The 19,729-nt window shown below is 42.9% G+C and overlaps 1 protein-coding gene across 1 annotated transcript; it reads left to right on the top strand.

Annotated features, from left to right (window-relative positions):
- The first annotated feature begins 5,606 nt into the window (after nt 1-5,606).
- On the top strand, nt 5,607-9,501 carry LOC141516492 (calcitonin-like). The gene is made up of 4 exons (XM_074227555.1): nt 5,607-5,676; nt 7,442-7,537; nt 7,623-7,757; nt 8,895-9,501. Exons 2-4 carry the CDS (start codon nt 7,452-7,454, stop codon nt 9,091-9,093), a joined length of 420 nt encoding a protein of 139 aa, XP_074083656.1. The 5' UTR covers nt 5,607-5,676; nt 7,442-7,451; the 3' UTR covers nt 9,094-9,501.
- Nucleotides 9,502-19,729: the final 10,228 nt, after the last annotated feature.

The following is a 19,729-nucleotide window of genomic DNA, read 5'->3' as shown; positions in this document are numbered from 1 at the left end:
TGCCTGTACCCACCCGATCTGGGGATTCACTGGTCTCGAACCCCAGTTCTCCCCATCAGAGCAAAGCTGAGCCCTGCCCTGCCCTGCCCCAGCCATCCTCATCTGGCACAACCCTGAACCCAGCCCATTCTCAGCTGAGCTCTGCCCAGTGGGATTGCCTGCTGGGCTCTCGTTGGGTTTGGTCCTAGTGACTTGGGCCAGCTCTGGGGGGTTGGGGGTGGGAGGGGTAGCTTTTGGCCTAGGCAAGTCCTTTTGGTCCGGTTTGAGTTTGACTCGATGATGGTAAACTCTCCATGCCCCTCTGATGGAGTTGGATACATTCTGTAGGGCTATGGATTTGGACCTTGAGGGCCAACAGAAATTGAAAATAAGATCTGAAAGGACTGAACACTAAGGACTTGAGTCAAACTTTTATAGCTGGAAGGAATTGTCCAGTCCCAGCCCCCTTTTACAGAAGGGGAAATTGAGGCTCAGACAGAGGAAGGGAAATCCCCAGATTCCTCCAGTGTCTTAGTGGCTGGACCAAGATTAGTAGCCAGATCTGGTTGACTCCAGACCCAGGGCTCCTTTCATTATTCCGAGCTTTCTGGTCTGGCTGGAGTTGGGTGTGTGAACTTTGTTGGTCACTGATTCCCAGCCAAATCATAGGATCATAGATTTGGAGTTGGAGGGAACCTGAGAGGTCATCTGGTCAAACCCCTTCATTTTACAAACGAGGAAACTGAGATTACGAGATTACTCTGCATTCAAGTAGCTAATCAATGAACTTGTCTTTCTGGGTCTTTCTGATGTCAACTTCAGCACTATCCATGTTCTAAATCATGCTGATTCTCTCAGGGGATGGAATAAAGGTCTGCACCAAGCAGTGGCTTCCAAAGTCAGACCAGCCCAAAGCTGTGGAGAAAGTACAGAGGAAACTGAGGCTTGTGGGATCAGGAAAAGAAGGGGGCGATGCTCTACATAACTAGGGTTAATTTTTGACTACTCAGGCCTCAAGCTAGACTGCACCGGAATTAGTTTGCAGATACCAGTCTCTTGGGATTACTCTCAACTTCACCCCTAATTCCATCTCCCCAAGTGATGTGGGATAGGGCTGAACTGGATTCTACCTCAACATTTGCTTTGGACGTCCAGTGAAAAAAGGGTAACTGAGGAGTCAAAACATTCCTCCCCCACCAGTTTATAACAACTCTTATTGATCGTGTTAGACACTGCTGTAGCCCAAAAGGGAAACCTGGCACAGACCTGTGTTTTCACTGGGAATCAGGAGGCATGGATTGGAGTCCCAATAAAAATGTATTCCCTGTGATATATGGAACAAGTCCCTTCCTTTCTCTGGATCTTCATTTCCCTTGTTGTAAACATCACGGGAGGTTAATTAGATAATCTCCAGAGTGTCTTATAGTTCTAAAACTATGATCCTAGGACACAAGAAAGTTTACAGACTGGGAAATTCCAGTCTAGTCCTATTTGGCAGAAAGTAAAGTGACCACTTAGTCCTTCACCCCAGGTGACCTTAATTTCTCCACTTCCTTAGCACTTCCACATCTTTAGCTAAAACTGATTATTTTGTGATTTTATTTGGGTAGCACAGTCTTAGAATTCAAAAAGCAGATATTCACAGATGTGAAGAGTTCTCTGCATCTCTAAGAGGCTTGGTCTTCTGCCTAAGCCTAAAGGTTTGTACCTGTTGTCTGAGGTGTAGTCCTCTAAGGTTCTAGTATTTTGGTCCCCTATTTCCTTTCTCTGATCCCATTATCAGGTCTCCAGGTCCCTCATTTGTCCAGACCATTGTGTCTAAGACACAGCCGTATCTCACTACCCAGGCAAAGCCAGGCAAAACTGGGTGCCTACAGTCCAGTTTCTGGTCTCACAGCACCCCTGGTTTACACACACACACACACACACACACACTCTACTTTTACAGGTCAATCAGAACCCCAAATAATTGGGAGATTAGCTTTTCCCCCCAGATGGTTTAAATCCCAAGACTAAATTTGTGAATCCCCAGGAATCCTATCATCTTCCCTAGAAGGTACCACTTTCCTCCCACTCCAGTCTCCAACCCTTCACCAGCATGATGGTCCAGAGGGTCTGGGTGTGAAGGTTCAATTGGAATCAGCTAAGGAGCTGGGGATAGGATGGGTAGGGGACCCTTCTCTGTGCTCTTGTTTCCGACCTTTTTCCTAGGTGGAGACCCAGACGGAAGTCCTGGGTGTCCCAGTGTGGAGACGAGGGAGGTGGTTAGAGAAGACCACCTGGACTACCTCCTAGGTTAGACTGCTCCGAAGTCAGAGGTCTAATGGCCAGTAGAATGGGGGTGGGAGGGTGGAAGAATAGTTATCTAGATTCCCGGGTCCAGGAATGGGGGGGACGTCAGGGCAGAATGAGTGGGTTCTTTCAAAGGTTTGACATTTTTGGCAAAGAGGAAAGGACTGTTGAAAAGACCTCCAGGTGGGGCTGGAGGAGCTAAGTGAGCAAATGGCTCTGACTTGCTTAGGGGCCTTGGGGGACAGCTCCTGGCCTAGAGGAGACCCCGGACACTCTACGGGCTTGCTCTTCTACCTTTCTCCCTCCGGGTCAACCAGCAGGAGAATATCTCTCCCTCTTCCCAACCCTCAGCAGAGGCGCCAGCTTTCTTTTCTTTCAGTCTTGGCCCGCGGCAGAGTCGGGCCCGGCGTCCAAGGGCTCCCAGCGCAGGGGCACCTCAGAGCAGAGACACACGGACAAGTAGACGGACATATAGACGAACGGACAAACATGTAGACAGTCATATAGACCGAGACGGACAGATATATAGACAGACAGAAGTCTAGATCGAGACGGACAAAGACAGATCCGGACAAACGGACAGCCAGACGCCCCGCCTCTACATTTACTGCCCCACACAGCCCGCCTGTTAGGAGAGGGGAAGCTTAAGTCTACAAAATGCCATTTTCGCCCTCTTTCTGTCACAGACCCGGGTCGGGGACTTGCAGAACCCAAGTTCACGCGGAATGGACCCTGTTCTTGTACTCACCTAATCAGACCCTCCAGGTTCCGGCTCCCACCCCAGGGCGCGCAGCAACTAGAGGCTTCTCGCTGGGTGTCTCGAGATGCCAGGGCCCCCATTTCCGACCACGCACCTCCACGTCCTGCTCCCCGCAAGCCTGCTTTCCCTGGGACCGCCGCGGACCTCAGGCTGAGCGACCGCAGAGCGCGCCCCTCACTCGCGCTCATCCACTGCCGAGCACACCCACAGTCCCAGGGGCGTTTACACACTCAGTCGTGGTCGCCAAGGACGCACTAGGAAAGGAACAAGAGTCTGCTTAGAGGAGAATGGATGGCAAAAGGGGCAAGCCAAGGTTTCTGGCCCAGGGCGGCGGGGAGGGGAGTGGAGGCAGGGAGAGGGGCAGACTCTCCGAAAACTTGCTTTTCCCTAAGACTAGGACCCGCAAAATGGGGGTGCTGGAGGGGTCTTCTAACTGCTCACAACTGTTGCTTTCCCGTCCGCTCGCTTCCCTTTCGAAGGGGCTAACACCGGCATGGAGCTAGTTCAGCACTTTGGCCAGGGCACCAAAGGTGGGGAACCCGGACACGAGGCGGCACAGGAATAATAACCAAGGATCGCTGCCAGCCTTCCTGCCTGGAGAGCCCCCCTGCTCAGAAGCTCTCGGGCTCTGTCTCCGGGTGCCGGAGAGTGCAGAGAGATCCCTCAGCTCGGAGCTGGAGCTGAAGGTCGGGGCGAGGAAGGACTAGGGGAAAAGGTTAGGCGACTTCAATCAGAAGGGCGCTTGTGTCCTGCCAGGGGCTCCGACGGCCTCATGGCTCAGACCCATGGGAACCAGCCTTCCTTGCCCCCAGTCCGCCATCCAGAGGAAGGGAGAAAACAAGTCTGGAGACCCGGGAAGCTGGAATGACTCGAGAGGACGCAGCCAAGCAGTCAAACCCATGTCCTGGAGACATAGCCCTTGAAATGTGGGGGTGACTGCCGCTCGGCGTGGGGTTCCCGAGTTTCTCAAGAACAGTAGGGCACAGACTGGCTACTCTTTCCCTTTTTCTCTTTGGGATGATCGCCCTGTCCCGAAGCCCTGTAGGGAAGCTCCCGATGTCACTCCCACAAAGGTACCTGGAGAACTCGGCTTTCCAATAGCGCATCCAAGGGCGGAGGTTCCAAGCCATGAGCGCCGAAGCAGAGGACTCTGGAATAGGAACAAGGGGAACCTCTTTGAGGAACAAGAGGCTGGCCATGGCAGCGGGGCGGGCTGCACAGATCGATAGGCCTAGGGAATCTCTGCCTCCCTGGGTCAATGGAAGGGGAAGACAGCCCAGTCAGGGTGGGCGCCCCGGATAATATGACTTTCTGTGTCTTTACTCATTCTCCCTCTGCTGGGTCCAGATCGTCCAGCTGGGCTGTAAAGCCCTGGAACTAGGAGATCTAGGTTCTAATTGAATTCATGACACCAATTAGGGGGAAAAAATGCCCTTTGGATGCAGCCTCTATAATTTTTTAAAAACACATCTGTAAAAGGAGGGGATCTGATTAGACAAACGCTGAATTCTCTTTGAATTCGGACCTTCAAAGGGTCGGGCCAGTTTGGGAAAGGGGTCATGACGGAGGTTTAGAGTCTTACCTTAACTTGCTGGCTCCTCAGAGTCAGGTTTCCTTGTGAATTCATTAGTTACTCTGTACTCCAGACCAGCTGGACTCCTAATAAATTAAAGAAAGGAGGGGAGGGAAGGGAGGTGCAAATAAAGCACTTCAGTCAATAGCAGCCGGTTTTGGTGGCCATAGGGTAGTGTAGACCAAGTATGGTGGTGGTGGTAGGGGTAAGAGTGTCATAGGCTCACAGAACGAGAGGACTGGGTAGTGCAGTCTCCTTTTTTTCATCTGGAAGTCCTCCTCATATTTCCCCAACTGTTCACGATTCAACTATGGACACTTTCAACCATAAGAACCACTGAGACTAGTAGTTTGAGAATGTCTCCAGGCACCAGGGATTCTAGCTGCCTTAGGATGGCTTTTCTGAATCCAATCCCTGGTATTATCTGATAGCCTCTGTGTCCCGAGTTAGGAGATGTGGGAATTAAAATCTGCTTTCCCTAGAAATTTCCTTAGTTACAGACCCCCTTACAGTGCATATCTTTCTCCTGTCACTTGCACTAAGTGTCTACACTAATCTGTCCCATAAAGCAACCATTCAAAGAGATGTGGTCCTCACCTTGCCTCAGGAGGCCAAGGAAGTGTAGCTTTCCATTACTGATGACGTCAGTTTCCCTTACTTTTAATTAACTTTTGAGCTTTGCTCTTGCCTTTCCCAATTTTTCTTATCTTTCCCCCTTCCCCCCTTCTCTCCCTCTCTCTTTTGTCATTGTAATGACCTCAATGCGAATGTAAGCCTATGAAATAGGGGGATGCTCGGCACGTTTTGTGAATGGGATACTGGAATGACTGGAGATGACGTCATATAAGCACCTAGGCTATCAAGTCCTACCTCAGATTGGTTGGTTTTTGTCAAGAGGCCCTTTGATTGGCTGCCAGGGGCTACTCAACCGCCCACATTCAGCTGCCTGGCGGTAGATATAAACCAAGAAGCTTCAGCATTGGACAGCAACAGCATTGGGAACTCAACTCAGGCAGAAACCCGGATTTCAGCTCCCAGGGCTGCAGTTCTTCAGGAAGCCTCGAGCCCCCAGGTAAGATCACTTTTTTTCTCCTAGCTAAAATTGTGTGTGTTACCCATGTGTAGATGTGAAAGTTTTTCATAAACACATTTTAAAAATGCTTTTGTGTTCAACCTTGCCTTTTTCCCTTTTTTTAAAAGCTCCACTATTCTTTAGAAATGCTTAGACAATTTTTCTGTTAAGAAAAGACTATTGTGCTTATGAGATTCAAAAGGGATTGAATTTTTTTCTCCTAAGGGAATAGACCGTTAAAAAGTTGCTATAATTTACCACCTGTGGCTTTAAGAACCACCCCAGGAACCTCCTCTTTTTTTAATGATTTTGTTTTAATTTTAGAACAATTCTGGATTATGTCGATTTAGCCTGAGCAGGGGTATTAAAATAGCACTGTATTTGCAATGAATTGCATTTGATGGAGCAAGAAAGCGGATTCCATTTCTGATAGTTGAGTGTTTTAGCATTCCAGATTGTGAAGGTCTTCCAGAAATGCAGACCTTTGCTAGGAGCACAAGTAACTAGCTGACTTTCCAGACACCTCTAGCCACTGTATCTGGTCCTTAATTATTTGATTATGATTTGATATGATTCTTGATTATCTGATCAGAATCAAATTTAACTCTATGTCTTTGGAAACCAATTCTAAAGACGTTATTTGGAAAAGGAGGAAAACCATGCCTATGAACAATTCATCGAGCTTTTAGAATATATTTATATCTGTTTTTCTTAACTTTAACATGTTATGGAGAAATTCTTGTTTAAAAAAAACCCTCACTCAAATAAAAAGTCCTATGCTGCATGTCAAAGGGGTCGACAGTCAGCTTGAATTAACTTATTTAAATGGGCAAACATTTTTTTTTCAGCTTGTGCATTTTTCTTGGGACTAGCAGCATTTATTCCTAGGTAAAAAATGGAAAGATAGATAATTCATTGGACCTATATTCTCCAAATTAAATTTCTGGAAGAAGATAGATTCAAGATCCCTATTTAAGAAAGTCAGGGCAAATTTTTAATAAAATTAGTCTTTGAGACCACCTGTTGAAGCCAATGTCCAGAATGAACTATCCATAGAAGCAAAACCTCTGCTTATCATAAAAAGGCAAAGAATTCTTTCATAGCTAATGAATAGCTTCTTGCTCCTGTGTCCTTCAGATGTAACTCAAAGGGAGAGAGTTAAAAGGCTTTTGCTAGACCCCCCTGTTCTTCATGCCTTAGCCATTGGCAGTGATTATACCAATCAGGGCAAAGAGAGATTCCCACAGGGAAGTGATGACTTTTTAACATTAATAAGAATCCTTTCCTTTCTTCCAACACTTATCGATATTGAAAACATTTTTACAGTCATTAGTTATTTGATCACTGTTTTCGATTGTAGGAAGAGCGAGATTTACAGTTCTCATTCCAGAAAGAACAAAAACAAACAGGCTTAGAGAGACGGTCACTCATTGGAGGATGTCCAGGGAGAACCAGGAACACTTCTGTGGTTTCCTAGCTCCTAACTCACCTTTCCCAGCTAGTACACATGTAGTTTTTTAGAACATAATACAATAGAACCAAACTCCTTGAGTTCAGGAATCATGTTGTTTTGCTTTTATGTTCCCAATGCTTAGCCCAGTGCTTGGAAAATAATGAATAATAATATGAATGAATGAATAATAAATACTTTTCTACCAGATTTGGAAGACCCTTGATTTAAGTGAACTGAGAATTAAGGTTGGGGTAGTGGTGGTGGAGGAGTGATTCCAAGAGTCCAAAAGTTTCTATTTCTTTCTTGTTCCAGAGAGGATACCATGATCCTCCTAAAACTCTCTTCCTTCCTGGCTTTCTTTGCCTTGGTTGTGTGCCAGATGGACAGCCTCCAGGCTGCTCCATTCAGGTAAGAGGTGGCCCCACCCAGAAACCCTCTTGGGGAGGTGTGCTTTCCAGTGGCCTGTGTTCCAGGACTTTCCCCCTTCCCTTAGGCCTGGATTTGAATCTGTCATGCCAGACCATATGACTCTCAGTGACGATGAAGCTAGGCACCTGCTGAATGCTTTGGTGAAGGAGTTTGTGCAGATGAAAGCTGATGAGTTGGATCAGGTGACTGAGGACAACAGGTAAGGTTTACCACTGTGGTGGAGTACAAAACCAGTTAAGTGGGGGCTGCCCCCTCCACCTGCCACAGCCCCTAACACCGATGCTTGACTTTTACCTCCCGCACCTGGGAGTTAATTTGTTTTCCAAGCCAACTTACAATGATGATGCTTACAAAAGAATACATCTGGCTAGAAGTTGCCTTAGGCTGTCTTTGTTATTCAGGGATGAGAACCAGCTGTCCTAGGTTTCTACCGAAGGTATAGTAAGAGGTAACTGACTTAAACCTGCAGTCTGAAAGATGGAGGCCAAAGCTACAGCAGAATTTCATGTTTGTGAGAGTTGTTAAGAACTGGAATCAGGCATTCTGTTCTTTCCTCCTCTAAAAGATTCCCCTCTCTACTCCCATGAAGTTAAGAATCTCTCCCTTAACTTACTGGAACTGGGTCAGGTGTGATCAACATGAAGTCTGGGGGATGGACACTCTGACCTAACAAGAATCCCCTCAATATTCCTGTCCCTTTAACCTGCTTCCAATTATCTCTTTGCAACCCTTAATGACACACCAAAAAATGCCACTAGAGGACTTGGCAAAAAAAAAGGGTGATATTAAAATTCAAGGTATGTTTGTAGATCAGGTCCAGCAGTTTCCCCTAGAGTTCTCTGTTGCAATGGTGCATGCTGCTCAAAGGCGTGGAGTCCAGATGCAATTCCCCCTTTCTTCCTTTCTCAACATCCTCCAGGCCAGAGGCATGTGAGCCCTTTGTACCCTCTTTAATGAATGTTTCCCGCCTAGCATGATAGGCTAACCAGCATGTTGAATGCCTTAGAAAGAACGTGCAGTGCTAGCTCTAGGTCAAGGTGCATCACCCCTTTCTTTTTCAACTGGCATTGTCTCCCCCTTGGATTGTGTTCTATCAACTCCAAATGTATGTTCTCTCTCTCTCTCTCTCTCTCTCTCTCTCTCTCTCTCTCTCTCTCTCTCTCTCTCTCTCCCCCTCCCTCTCCCTCCCTCCAAAACCTGTCAACCATTTGATCCTGACCTCTTCCCTTCCCCCCCTAACAACCTTTGCCCTTTGCATGAAATGAGTCCAACTAATGTGAAGGGCAAATGCATGTGACCATCGCATGTTACCTTCTGGCATGTTTTTTCCCTGCAGCCTGGACAGACCTAGAACTAAGCGGTGCAGTAATCTGAGTACCTGTTTGCTGGGCAAGCTGTCGCAGGAACTGCACAGGCTGCACACTTACACGCGCACTGACGTCGGGGCAAGAACACCTGGCAAGAAACGAGACCTGCAGAGTGACCTGGACAATGACCGCTATGCAAACTCTGAGGATGTCCTGGGGAGCGACTAGACTGGCTTGGCTTTCTGCCTTCCCCATGTTCTCTTCCTAACCTCCTTTCTCATTTCCTTCCTTCCTTCCTTTCTGTCTTTACTTTGATGCATGCCATTTTTTTTGAAACTATGATTTCTGATTCTGCTGTGTTCATTAGATACAATTGCTGATAGAGAATGTTTGAGACTTTAAAGTGAGAAGGGAAAAGGTCATCCACAAAGAAGTCCAGCTAAGAGGAAAGAAACCATTCAGACTTTTTCCTAATCAGTGAATCAATCTGAAAAGGCTGCCAGTGGGTACAACTCGATGTCTAGGACCTTCTATTCTACAAATCAGCCTTTGGTTTCAGGTTGTACTGATGGGCACAGCATCCATCCTCAGCCATGTTGAATAAACCTATTTTTTTCAAAGGCTTTCAGCTGTCACATCGATTGCTTTGGTCTTATTCCCTTTCCTCCTCTCCATCAAATATTATGGTCTTATGAAAAGTTAGGCTTGAGGGACCTCAGAATTAGTCTGAGTTCATAGTTTGCTGAACAAACTATTTGGTGATAAGCTTTTTCTATAGCACAGCTGTTGGGACATGCCTGGGTTATAGAACAGGTAAGAAAGCACTCAATGAAAGGTGACCCACAGCAATCTCTGGGATTATTGGAACTCCTTCAGGTAAGCTCTTTTCCCTATGCTGTGTGACTGAGGTGTGGTCCTGGGTAAATCACTGAAGATGGATCATCCTCTACTCTGCTCCTGGCTGTAATGGGAGCTGTTCGTATTTATTGCAAGATGGTGTTTTATCCTTCGTAATCAGAGAAAACCATGACATCAGGAAGGTGATGCCATGACATGAGGTGAATTAGATTTGAGTGAGGGGTTCTATACTAAGTCACCAGGCTCACTTTATCTTCTGGAAACATCTGAGTCTAGTGGTCAGATATGAATTAGGATGACTGGTGATAGCCCTGGATGCCAGGCAATCAGGGGTGTGACTAGCCCAAGGCCACACAGCTAAGTAAGAGTCTGAGGTCAAATTTGAACTCAGGTCCTTCTGACTTTAAAGCCACTGCACCATTTAGTTGCCCTTATTATTAGAATACAAAGGAGAGAAGTGCCAGGGTATTTAAATCGACTCAAAATAGTCTGTTATGTCTGACTGAGCAATGGCACCAGAGGTTCTCCTTCTTACTCTCTTAGATCTGTGCTGACCATGGGGTCTTGGGGGTGGTGGTAAAAAAAGAGAACCTGTGGAGAAGTCAGCAAAAAGGAAAGAATTTTAGCATGTGGCTGATGGTTTAAAGTAGGCTTTGATTTTTTCACTATAGAATCTCTAAAAGAATGGGATGAATATCTGAAAGAGGCTCTAAGAAACACCTTCCATCTTAATGGTCCTTATTATGATTGTCAGTGCTGGTAAATGAGTGTAAAACAGTCTCTTATTGTTATGTGATGTTTTTCCAATGAGTATCTCCCTCTTCCTCTTGTATCTGCACCTGCCCATAGCAAGCCACAAAGGAGATCCTCTTGGGAGAGGCTGACACCTAACATTTTTTTCCCTTCTGAAAAGCAGTGTTACTGCTCAGAAGCGAGGCTGCAACACAGCTACCTGTGTGACCCACCGGTTGGCAGATTTCCTAAGCAGGTCAGGAGGTGTGGCCAAGAGCGACTTCGTGCCAACCGATGTGGGGGCTAAAGCATTTGGCAGACGACGGAGGAACATCTAGACAACTGACTGAACCCAGGAGGAAGGTGAGTAGCATTACAGGATCCAAAGCCAGAGGGGGAAGTTAGAGGTCACTTAGTGCAATCTCATTATTTCATGGAAGAGATTGGGGGCCTTGAGACATTAAGGGACTTGCCTGTGTGGCATTGGTAGAAAGTCCTAGAGCCAGGGTTCAATCTCAGAACTTTTGACTCCAAAACCACCAGCTCTTTCCACTGGCTGCCCTTTAGTGGCATGGAGTTGAGGAAGAGAGGGAGGTTGGGCTGAAAGCCCACTAAATTTCCTGCCAACTCCAAGATTCTTTTCCAATCTAATTTTATTCCAAACCCAAAGGTTATTATTGTTAAAACAGTATTTTCAAAAATAAGCTTTGCATCTTCCAAGTTGGAGCTGGGAGTGAAAGCTATTGGGTCAGTGATTGCAGTCTAGTAACCAGAGCTTATTCTCTTCCAGATCACCAAGAAACTGAATCTCCATGGCTAACTTAATTTTTAATGAAAGCAACTCTCCTCCATGAAGCTTGAAGGCCAAGTGGATGCTCTGAGTTTTTTTTTTTTTGCCTCCTCCTCAAGATGGATGAATGTTTTTCTTTGTTCAAAACTGCTGTCATGTATAATATGAAATGAGCTAATTATGATTATTGTACATTCTTTTTATATGCAATTCTATTTCAAATAAAACATTATAGCAGCTTGTAAGGTTGGTCTCTTATCTCTAAGATGTGACTCAGCTTAGTCTATTGATCCTGAGAGTCTATAGAAGCAAACATCTCTCAGGAAATGCAAGCTTCTCCAGGTGGAACATGGGGGTGATCTACGACTCAATGTATGACCTATAGGGGCTTGGTTTTATAGTGATTTGGAGAAAGAAATTTTCTTTGTTGTGTGAGCTACAGCACAGTTTAGAAAAAAAGGTTGAACTTGGATTAAATTCTGTCTCCCATTTATAGCTACAATAGGGTTGTTTTGTCTCAAGGGAGTGTCCTTCCTAGATACTCCACAATATTCACATAACTCTGCCTTTCCTTTGACCATGACAATGGGATCCCCAGCTTTAGGGGAAAGCTCATTTTAGTTGAGAAAATTCTATTCTGAAAGGAACTGCCCCCAACCTCCATAGGATACATTCCCCTTTTAACTCCTTTTTTTTTCATGTTCCTTCCACCCCTTCCTCATTCTCTTTCCTTTGTGGCACAGTGAAAAATGTCACTGAACTTGATGACTGGGGGAAGAAGTGATAGGTGTTTCAATTTCAACACTTGTTACCTATATCATCCATCTATATATCCCCTGTAGTCTCAAAGGCCCTTTGGAAATACTATAGAAGCTAGGAATGTCAGAGCTCAAAGGAATTGTGGAAACAGTCTAGTCCAATGACATTATTTTACAAAGAGGGAAACTGAGCCCCAGGATTGGCCAAGTTTAGCAAGTTGGTGTCAGAACAAAGCTTGGGTATCTAACTTCCAGTGTCCCTGGTACACTTTGATAATGAAGAGAAAGAAAGTGAGGCTCCGGCTACCTAACCAAGAGGAGCGAGAGATTCAGGGAGATTTTCTCCCCAGATGAGTTCAGTCTATTTTTGACTTTAGGAACCCCTCAGGGGGTTCTGGAACAGTCTGCTACCATTTCACTACGGTTTGGCAGAGACTTAGACTGCTAGAATCTCAAAGATGGAAGTGTTGGCACTTTAAAAAATCATTTCTTTAAGGCAATGGGGTTAAGTGACTTGCCCAAGGTCACACAACTGGGCAATTAAGTGTCAGAGGCTGGATTTGAACTCAGGTCTTCCTGACTCCAAGACTGGTGCTCTAATCACTGCATCACCTAGGTGCCCCAGTGTCAGCATTTTTGATGGGACTCATCCAGCCTCTATTTGATCACTTCCAGTGACAGGGAACTCCCTACTTCAGAAGACATCCCTTTGCCAGTTTTTGACAGCTATATTGTTAGGGAGTTCTTATATTAAGCCAACATTGACCCTCGAAATCATGAAGGTCAAGGACCCACTGTGGGTGGAGGGGGCAGGTGGAGATGAAGGAAGAAACAGAAGCAATATAACAGAAATCTGCCTTTGCTCTTTGCCAGTCCTTAGATGAGTAGTATTGATATCAAAACTTCAAATCCTTCTCCTTTATTTTCTATACCCTACTTCTGTGTCATCATTCCTCAATGATGTGGCTTGTTTTCATCCTATGGAAAGTAGAATAATCCACTGGTTTGGAAGGTAGGATAAACTGAGTTCTAATACCAGCCCTGACCCTTATGACCTATGACAAATCTATCTAATTCTTTGAGCATCACTTTCCTTACCTGTAAAACAAGAAATTAGATTATTTGATGCAAAAACTATTAATTAACTTGTACTATGTGAGGGGGCTGAGCTGGGCACAGGGTTGGAGAATCTCTCAATTCCCTTCCAGCTGCCAGATTCTACAAATTGATTTCAGAGATCTTAGTGTTGAAAGTGTGTCTGTGTGTTTGTGTGTCTGTCTGTCTGTCTGTCTCTCTATGTAAGTATATACACATGTATAAATACATATAGACGCATAGTCATACATATCACATCCCTATGTATATACATACAGCCATACACATATAGGGATTAATAAATGATTAATGTTTATTGACTAATTGAATTCGGATTCTAACAACCCACATATACTTATCTGTCTCAGCTTCTTGTGATACGGAAGCTGAACAGATGTGCATTCTCTGCCTTCATCCAAGAAAATTGATAAGAATGTTAAAGGGTACAGGACCCAGAATGGATCTTTGAGCAACCCGCTAGGGACTTCTCTCCCAGTTGACATTGGTATATTATGGTCTTTTTCACCATGAGCCCAAGTATGACTGTATCCAGGCCACATCTCTCCCTGTTGCCTATAAGAATACCACAAGATACTGTCAAAGACTTTGCTGAAATCCAGATACCCAGTATCTACAACATTCCCGTCTTCTCCTAGGCTGGTAACCCTATTATGAAAGGAAATGAGGTTAATTTGACTTGCCTTACTGGCTCTATGCTGTCTACTAAGCTCCTAATACTAATTCCCCACAAACCATCACCTTTATCATATCTTTGATATTTTTTCTGGGAATCGAAACTCATCTCTTAGGAGTCTCTGAGATTCATTTGATCCTCCTTTGAAAATCAATATGTCAGGCATGGTGGCAAAAACCTGTAATTCCTACCACTAGGGAGACCGAGGCTGCTGGTATTATTTGAATTCAAGAGTTTTGAGTTGTAGAGAGCTAAAGACTGAGCATCTTTAGTAGGTCTAGTACTAATATTGTGAGACCCTGGGGATGGAAGGCCATCAGGCCAGTCTAGGTTGGGAAGAGAGCCGGTCAAAAATTCTTTAGTTGATTAATAGTGGGATCAAGTTTGTGATGATGATGATGATGATGATGATGACAACTGTGGCCATGACGACAACTATTACCACTATTACTACTACCACTATGATCACTACTACACTACTAGTACTCCACCAATACTATTAGTTATGCTATTGTTACTGCTTCTACTACTACTACTACTACTACTACTACTACTACTACTACTACTACTACTCTGATTACTACTACCACTCAACCATCATCATCACTACCACTACTATTCCTACTACTGCAACTACCACCACTACCACCACCACCACCACAACCACCACTACCAATCATTACTACTACTACTACTATGATCACTACTACACTATTAGTAGTGCTACTGTAACTGTTATTACTACTACTACCACCTCACCACCACCCCTTTCATCATCACCACCACTACCATCACCACTACCACTATCCATACTACTATGATCACTACTACACTACTACTACTACTACTACCACTACCATCATGATGATGATTAATTATTATTATTACTCCCAGTTCTATAGTAGTTTCTATATTAGAATGCAAACTCCTTGAGGAATTATTTCCATTCTTTGTATTTGTATTCCTAGCACCTTAATCTGTAACTGGCACAAAGTAAGCATTTAATGAATGCCTATTTATGGCTGGTTCTTTAATTTCTACAAAGCATTCTCTGTTTGGGTGGATAGTACATGTGCTCTAATCTTCATATGATAGGTGAGGAAATGGATGCTTAGAGACAGGAGATGATTTGACCAGTAATACGTGCAATGACTTGAGCTAAGATTTTTTTTTGAGTCAAAGATTCTTTCCATTTCAGTGAAAGCTCATGACTTTCTATGATCTTCTTTGAACCTCACACCCATTGAATAAGAAAATTATGAAGGGTATTATTATCCCCATTTTGCAGATGGTTAAATTAAGGCTCAGAAAGTTTAAATAATCTACTCACAGTTATGCTGTTAGTAAAGATGGAGGATTTGAACCTGGACTTTCCTGACTAGAGTTACAGCATTCTTAATTGTTCCACCATCCATTTTCTTGGCAAGATGCTACTCAAATATACAAATTGTTTCAAGACCCTGAGGTATAATTTGTCCAAGTCAAGAGACTTGAACTCATTCAAGTCTTGAAGCATACCCTTCCCATATTCTTACTTCCTTGGTTTTATCATCCCCCCCTCCTAATTCTAGTTTGAAGGTTGATCTACTTACTGGAGAAGCCTAAACAAAATAAGAGATGAAAGTATTATTTTTACTATTATTTATAGAGCATTTTAGAGTGTGTAAAGCTCCCTACATATCTTATTTCATTTGGGCTTCAAGACTACCCTGGTTAGCAGGTGCTATTTTATTACTCCCATTTTACAAACGAAGTAATTGAAGCTGAGAGAGTTTTGACAGGGTTACAGAGCTAGTAGAAATCTGAGGCTAGATTTTAACTCAAGTCTTACTGACTCCAAGTCTAGAGCACTCTGATCGCCAAATCATATAAATATGTTGTTGTTCACATAAGTCAAAGACCCGATCCTTCCTCATTCTGATTATTACTTTCAGTGACTCTTGAGACTTTCTACATCTGGGATTCCTGTGATCCTGCTGATACAGTTTATAGCCCCTTCTTCTGAATCTTTCTAAAACACCTTCATGAGTTGCTATCCCTCTTTCCCAACTTGTTTATCCTTCAATGACCAGATCTCCATAGAAGAGCCTCTCTTACTTCTTCTAGGCTGCTCCTTTGATGATGTCCATGAGATATCAGTCAGTCAGTCAATAAATATTGAAGAAGCACCTACTATGTGCTAGGGACAGTGCTAAGTAGTATGTTCTCCAGATCTTCTGTTTTACTGGCATAGAACCCGGAACAACCTCCACACCCCCCTGAGGTCAAATAAAGCATTGCATAAGAATTCGACTTAAGGGGCTCCCAATTTAGCTTTTTCAAGGAGTATGTACATTGTGTTCATCTAAAGCACAGGGCTCTTAACCTGGAGTTCATGAACTTGTTTTTTTAAAAAAATATGTTGATGACTGTATTTCAATATAATTAAATTCCACTGTAATCCCATGTGATTTGTTTTCTGTATTTTAAACACATTATTCTGAGAATATAGGTTTCACCAGACTCCCATCCTTTTTCCCGTCCTTATTATTTCCTCCAAGCCTCAATCCATTTGAGACTCTAAGTTTTTCTGTCATTATTCTGTCAAGGTTGTTTTTTTTTTTAAATTCTTCCTTGATTATTTACCTCAGCTTCCATTTATTATACTTAGCTCTTTTGGATCAAGTTCATTGAAAAGATTCCCTTTGCAGCCATGCAACTCTCTTTAAATTAGAAATTCCTAACAATTTTTATGTCCTGGTCCCCTCCAGCACTCAGAACAATGTTTTAAAAATGTTTAAACAAGCAAATTAAGCTTATGAACACCACGTTAAGATGCCTACACTTTTGGATGCATCTTACCCTTTTTTTTTCTCATAGGATTAGTTGATATATGATTGAATATTATCTTGAAACTATTCTGCTTCTAAGGGTGTCCTCTCTCACTGGAAACAAGTTCCTACTATGGATCATATAGCCTAGAACTGGAAAGGGCCTTAGAGATCATCTAATTCTGACCCTCTCATTTTATGAGGTTGGAAACAGAGAGTTTGGGTGATGTGCTCAAAGCCACATGGATTCACAACTGTACTTCCATGTTCTTTCTACTATCTAATGTTACTTAAACCCTAGATCTTATTGATTGAGTCAACTTTTAGAAATAGAAACTCTTTCTTGCAACAAACTCAGAGTTTTTTGTGCAGTACTAATTTCCAAATTTGGCTGCTACCTTAGCTGTGACTCAAGACCCTGAGTTTCCTACAACATTTGTCCTATATCTGCCTGGGTCCCTGATTTACAGGTTGCTTAGGGTCATGAGATTTAGAGCTAGAAGAGGTCTCAGGGATTATCTACTTCAATCATCTCATCTTAAAGATGAGGAAATGGGGGCTCAGAGGATTTATATAAGTGAATTGTCTAAAGCCACTGGTCACCTTCTTCTACTCTTGCCACCATTTTTTATGTGTATTGAATTCCAACACTCTCCCACTTTCCTTTTTTCCCCACTAATGTTAGAATAAGGACATTTGGATTCTAGTCCCCATCCTGTTGTTGACTCCTTTGGAAACTCATTTTACTTTTCTGGGCTTCAGTTTCCTCATTTGTGAGTGAAGGAGTTGGACTAAAATGTCCTCCAAGATCCTTTCCTGCACAAAATCCTTTGTGCTTTGTGATCCATTCTGGGACTATTAGAGGCATTGAGCTGGTGCAGTGGATAGAATCAGAAGGATGGGAGTTTGAATCCAGCCTCAGACTCTTGATGCTTACTTAACTGTGTGACCCTGGACAAGTCACTTAACCCTGATTGCCTCAAACCCAGGATCATCTCCAACTGTCCTGATTCATAACTGGCCACTGGACCCAAGTGGTTCTTGAGGGCTGGTGACTCAGCATAGCACTTCCTCACTCAAATCCAATTCATATGCTTGACATGGCATCACGTCCCTTGATGTTATGATCTTCTTCTTTGACAATGAAGGACAAACATCATAATTATGGGATACTACAAAGGATAACTGAGATGAGTGTAGGAGCGGAGTAGTGATAACAGTTGTAAATCTATAGGGGTAGGGGTATGACTTATAATTTCACTTGCAGAGAGAACTTGCTAGTGGGGAAACTATCAATATTGTCTGGAAAATAGCTCTGTAATTTATAATCTTAATGAATTCCTTAAAGTACTTAGAAGTTAACTGACTTGCCCAAGGTCACATAGCTAGTCTATTTCAAAGATAGACTTAAACCCAGGTCATCCTGATTCTGAGTTCAGTTTTCTATCCCTTTTGTCTTGTTGTCTCAATGTTTTTTAAACTTTTATTTTTCCACTTATATGTAAACATAATTTTTCATGTTCATTTATATCAATTTTGAATTCTAAATTCCTTCTCTTCCTCCCTCCCCTCTCATTAAGAAGGCAGGCAATTTGATATAATTTTACATATAAAACATATTCTTGTAATAGTCATGTTGTGAAAGAAAGCATAGACTAAACATCCTCCCCGCCCTTCCCCAGAAAAATAAAGTTAAAAAGAGTATACTTCTCTCTGCATATCACTTCTTCTTCTGGATGAGGGCAGCATTTTTTTTCATCATAAATCCTTTGGAATTACCTTGGATCATTACATTGTTGAAAATAGCTAAGCCATTCAGAGATGATCATTATATATTGCTGCTACTGTGTACAATGCTCTCCTAATTCTATTTATTTCACTTTGCTTTAAAGTCTTTCCAAATTTTTCTGAAAGTATTCTCCTTGTCATTTCTTCAAACACAATCATAGTCCAACATAATCATATACCAATCTTGTTCAACACTTCCCTAATTGATCAGCATTGCCTAAATTTCCAGTTCTTTGTCATTAAAAAGAGCTGCTATAAATACTTTTGCATATATATATATATATATATATATATATATATATATATATATATCCTTTCCCTTCATAAAAACCTCTTTGGGATACAGATTTGGTAGTGATAGTGATATACTGGGTCAAAGAGTATACACAGTATTATGACCCTTTGGATATGGTTCCAAACTGCTCTCTAAAATGATTGGATCAGTCTATAACTTCATTAGCAATGCAGTAATGTCCCAATTTTCCTACATCCCCTCCAATATTTTTCATTTTCCTTTTCTGTCATTTTTCTGTCATTTATTATCCATACTTTGTGCATTCTGTTTTTAATTTCTTTCATCAATGATGATTTACAGATTCCTCATTAGCTGTACATGATCACCTCACACAGGGGTCCTTTATAAATTAGTAAATTTTATTTTCTTATTTGTTTAAAAAGGTGGTTGTTGTTGTCAACCTTTGCTTTTATTTTAAGAAAGATTTTATTTATTTTGAGTTTTATAATTTCCCCCCCATTTTTGCTTCCCTCCCCTCAACCCCCACAGAAGGCATTCTGTTAGTCTTTACATTGGTTCCATTGATCTCATTTGAATGTGATGACAGAGAAATCATATCCTTAAGGGAAAAAAAAAGTATGGCATAGTAAAATTACATAATAATATAACGGCCTTTTCCTAATTTGATGTTAATAGTCTTTGGTCTTTGTTCAAAGTCCATAATTCTTTCTCTGGATGTTGCACTGAAGGGATGAACATGTCCATCAAGGTTGATCATCCCCCCCATGCTGCTGTTAGGGTGTACAATGTTTTTCTGTCAACCTTTGCTTTTAAAGAGGACTAATGGTGTGATGTAAGCATGAACTGGATTTAAGTGAGGCAGAGTCACATAAAGTTGTCAGCCTCACTGTCTCTTCTAGAGTCATTGAAGTCCAGATTTGGCATTTCAGTGGAACTTCAGAAGATGTCTAGTTTAACCCATACCTGAACATAGTAACACGGATGTGGTCTAACCTGGGCAGAAGATGGCAGCTCCCTCAGTGATGGCACTCTTCAGAAAGGGATCCCTTAATATTTCCTAAGATGGGTTCTCTTCTTTGGCTA

Source organism: Macrotis lagotis, chromosome 3 (genome assembly GCF_037893015.1).
Source record: "Macrotis lagotis isolate mMagLag1 chromosome 3, bilby.v1.9.chrom.fasta, whole genome shotgun sequence".
NCBI classification, from domain to species: domain Eukaryota; kingdom Metazoa; phylum Chordata; class Mammalia; order Peramelemorphia; family Peramelidae; genus Macrotis; species Macrotis lagotis.
Note: the sequence above shows the minus strand (reverse complement) of the source record. Positions and strands in the feature narration are given on the sequence as shown.

Bases quoted from the DNA above. Each gene is read 5' to 3' on its own strand.
- LOC141516492 (XM_074227555.1), top strand. From the start codon at position 7,452: ATGATCCTCCTAAAACTCTCTTCCTTCCTGGCTTTCTTTGCCTTGGTT. The intron at 7,538-7,622 runs GTAAGAGGTGGC...CCCTTCCCTTAG, and splicing joins CTCCAGGCTGCTCCATTCAG to GCCTGGATTTGAATCTGTCA. The intron at 7,758-8,894 runs GTAAGGTTTACC...TTTTCCCTGCAG, and splicing joins CAGGTGACTGAGGACAACAG to CCTGGACAGACCTAGAACTA.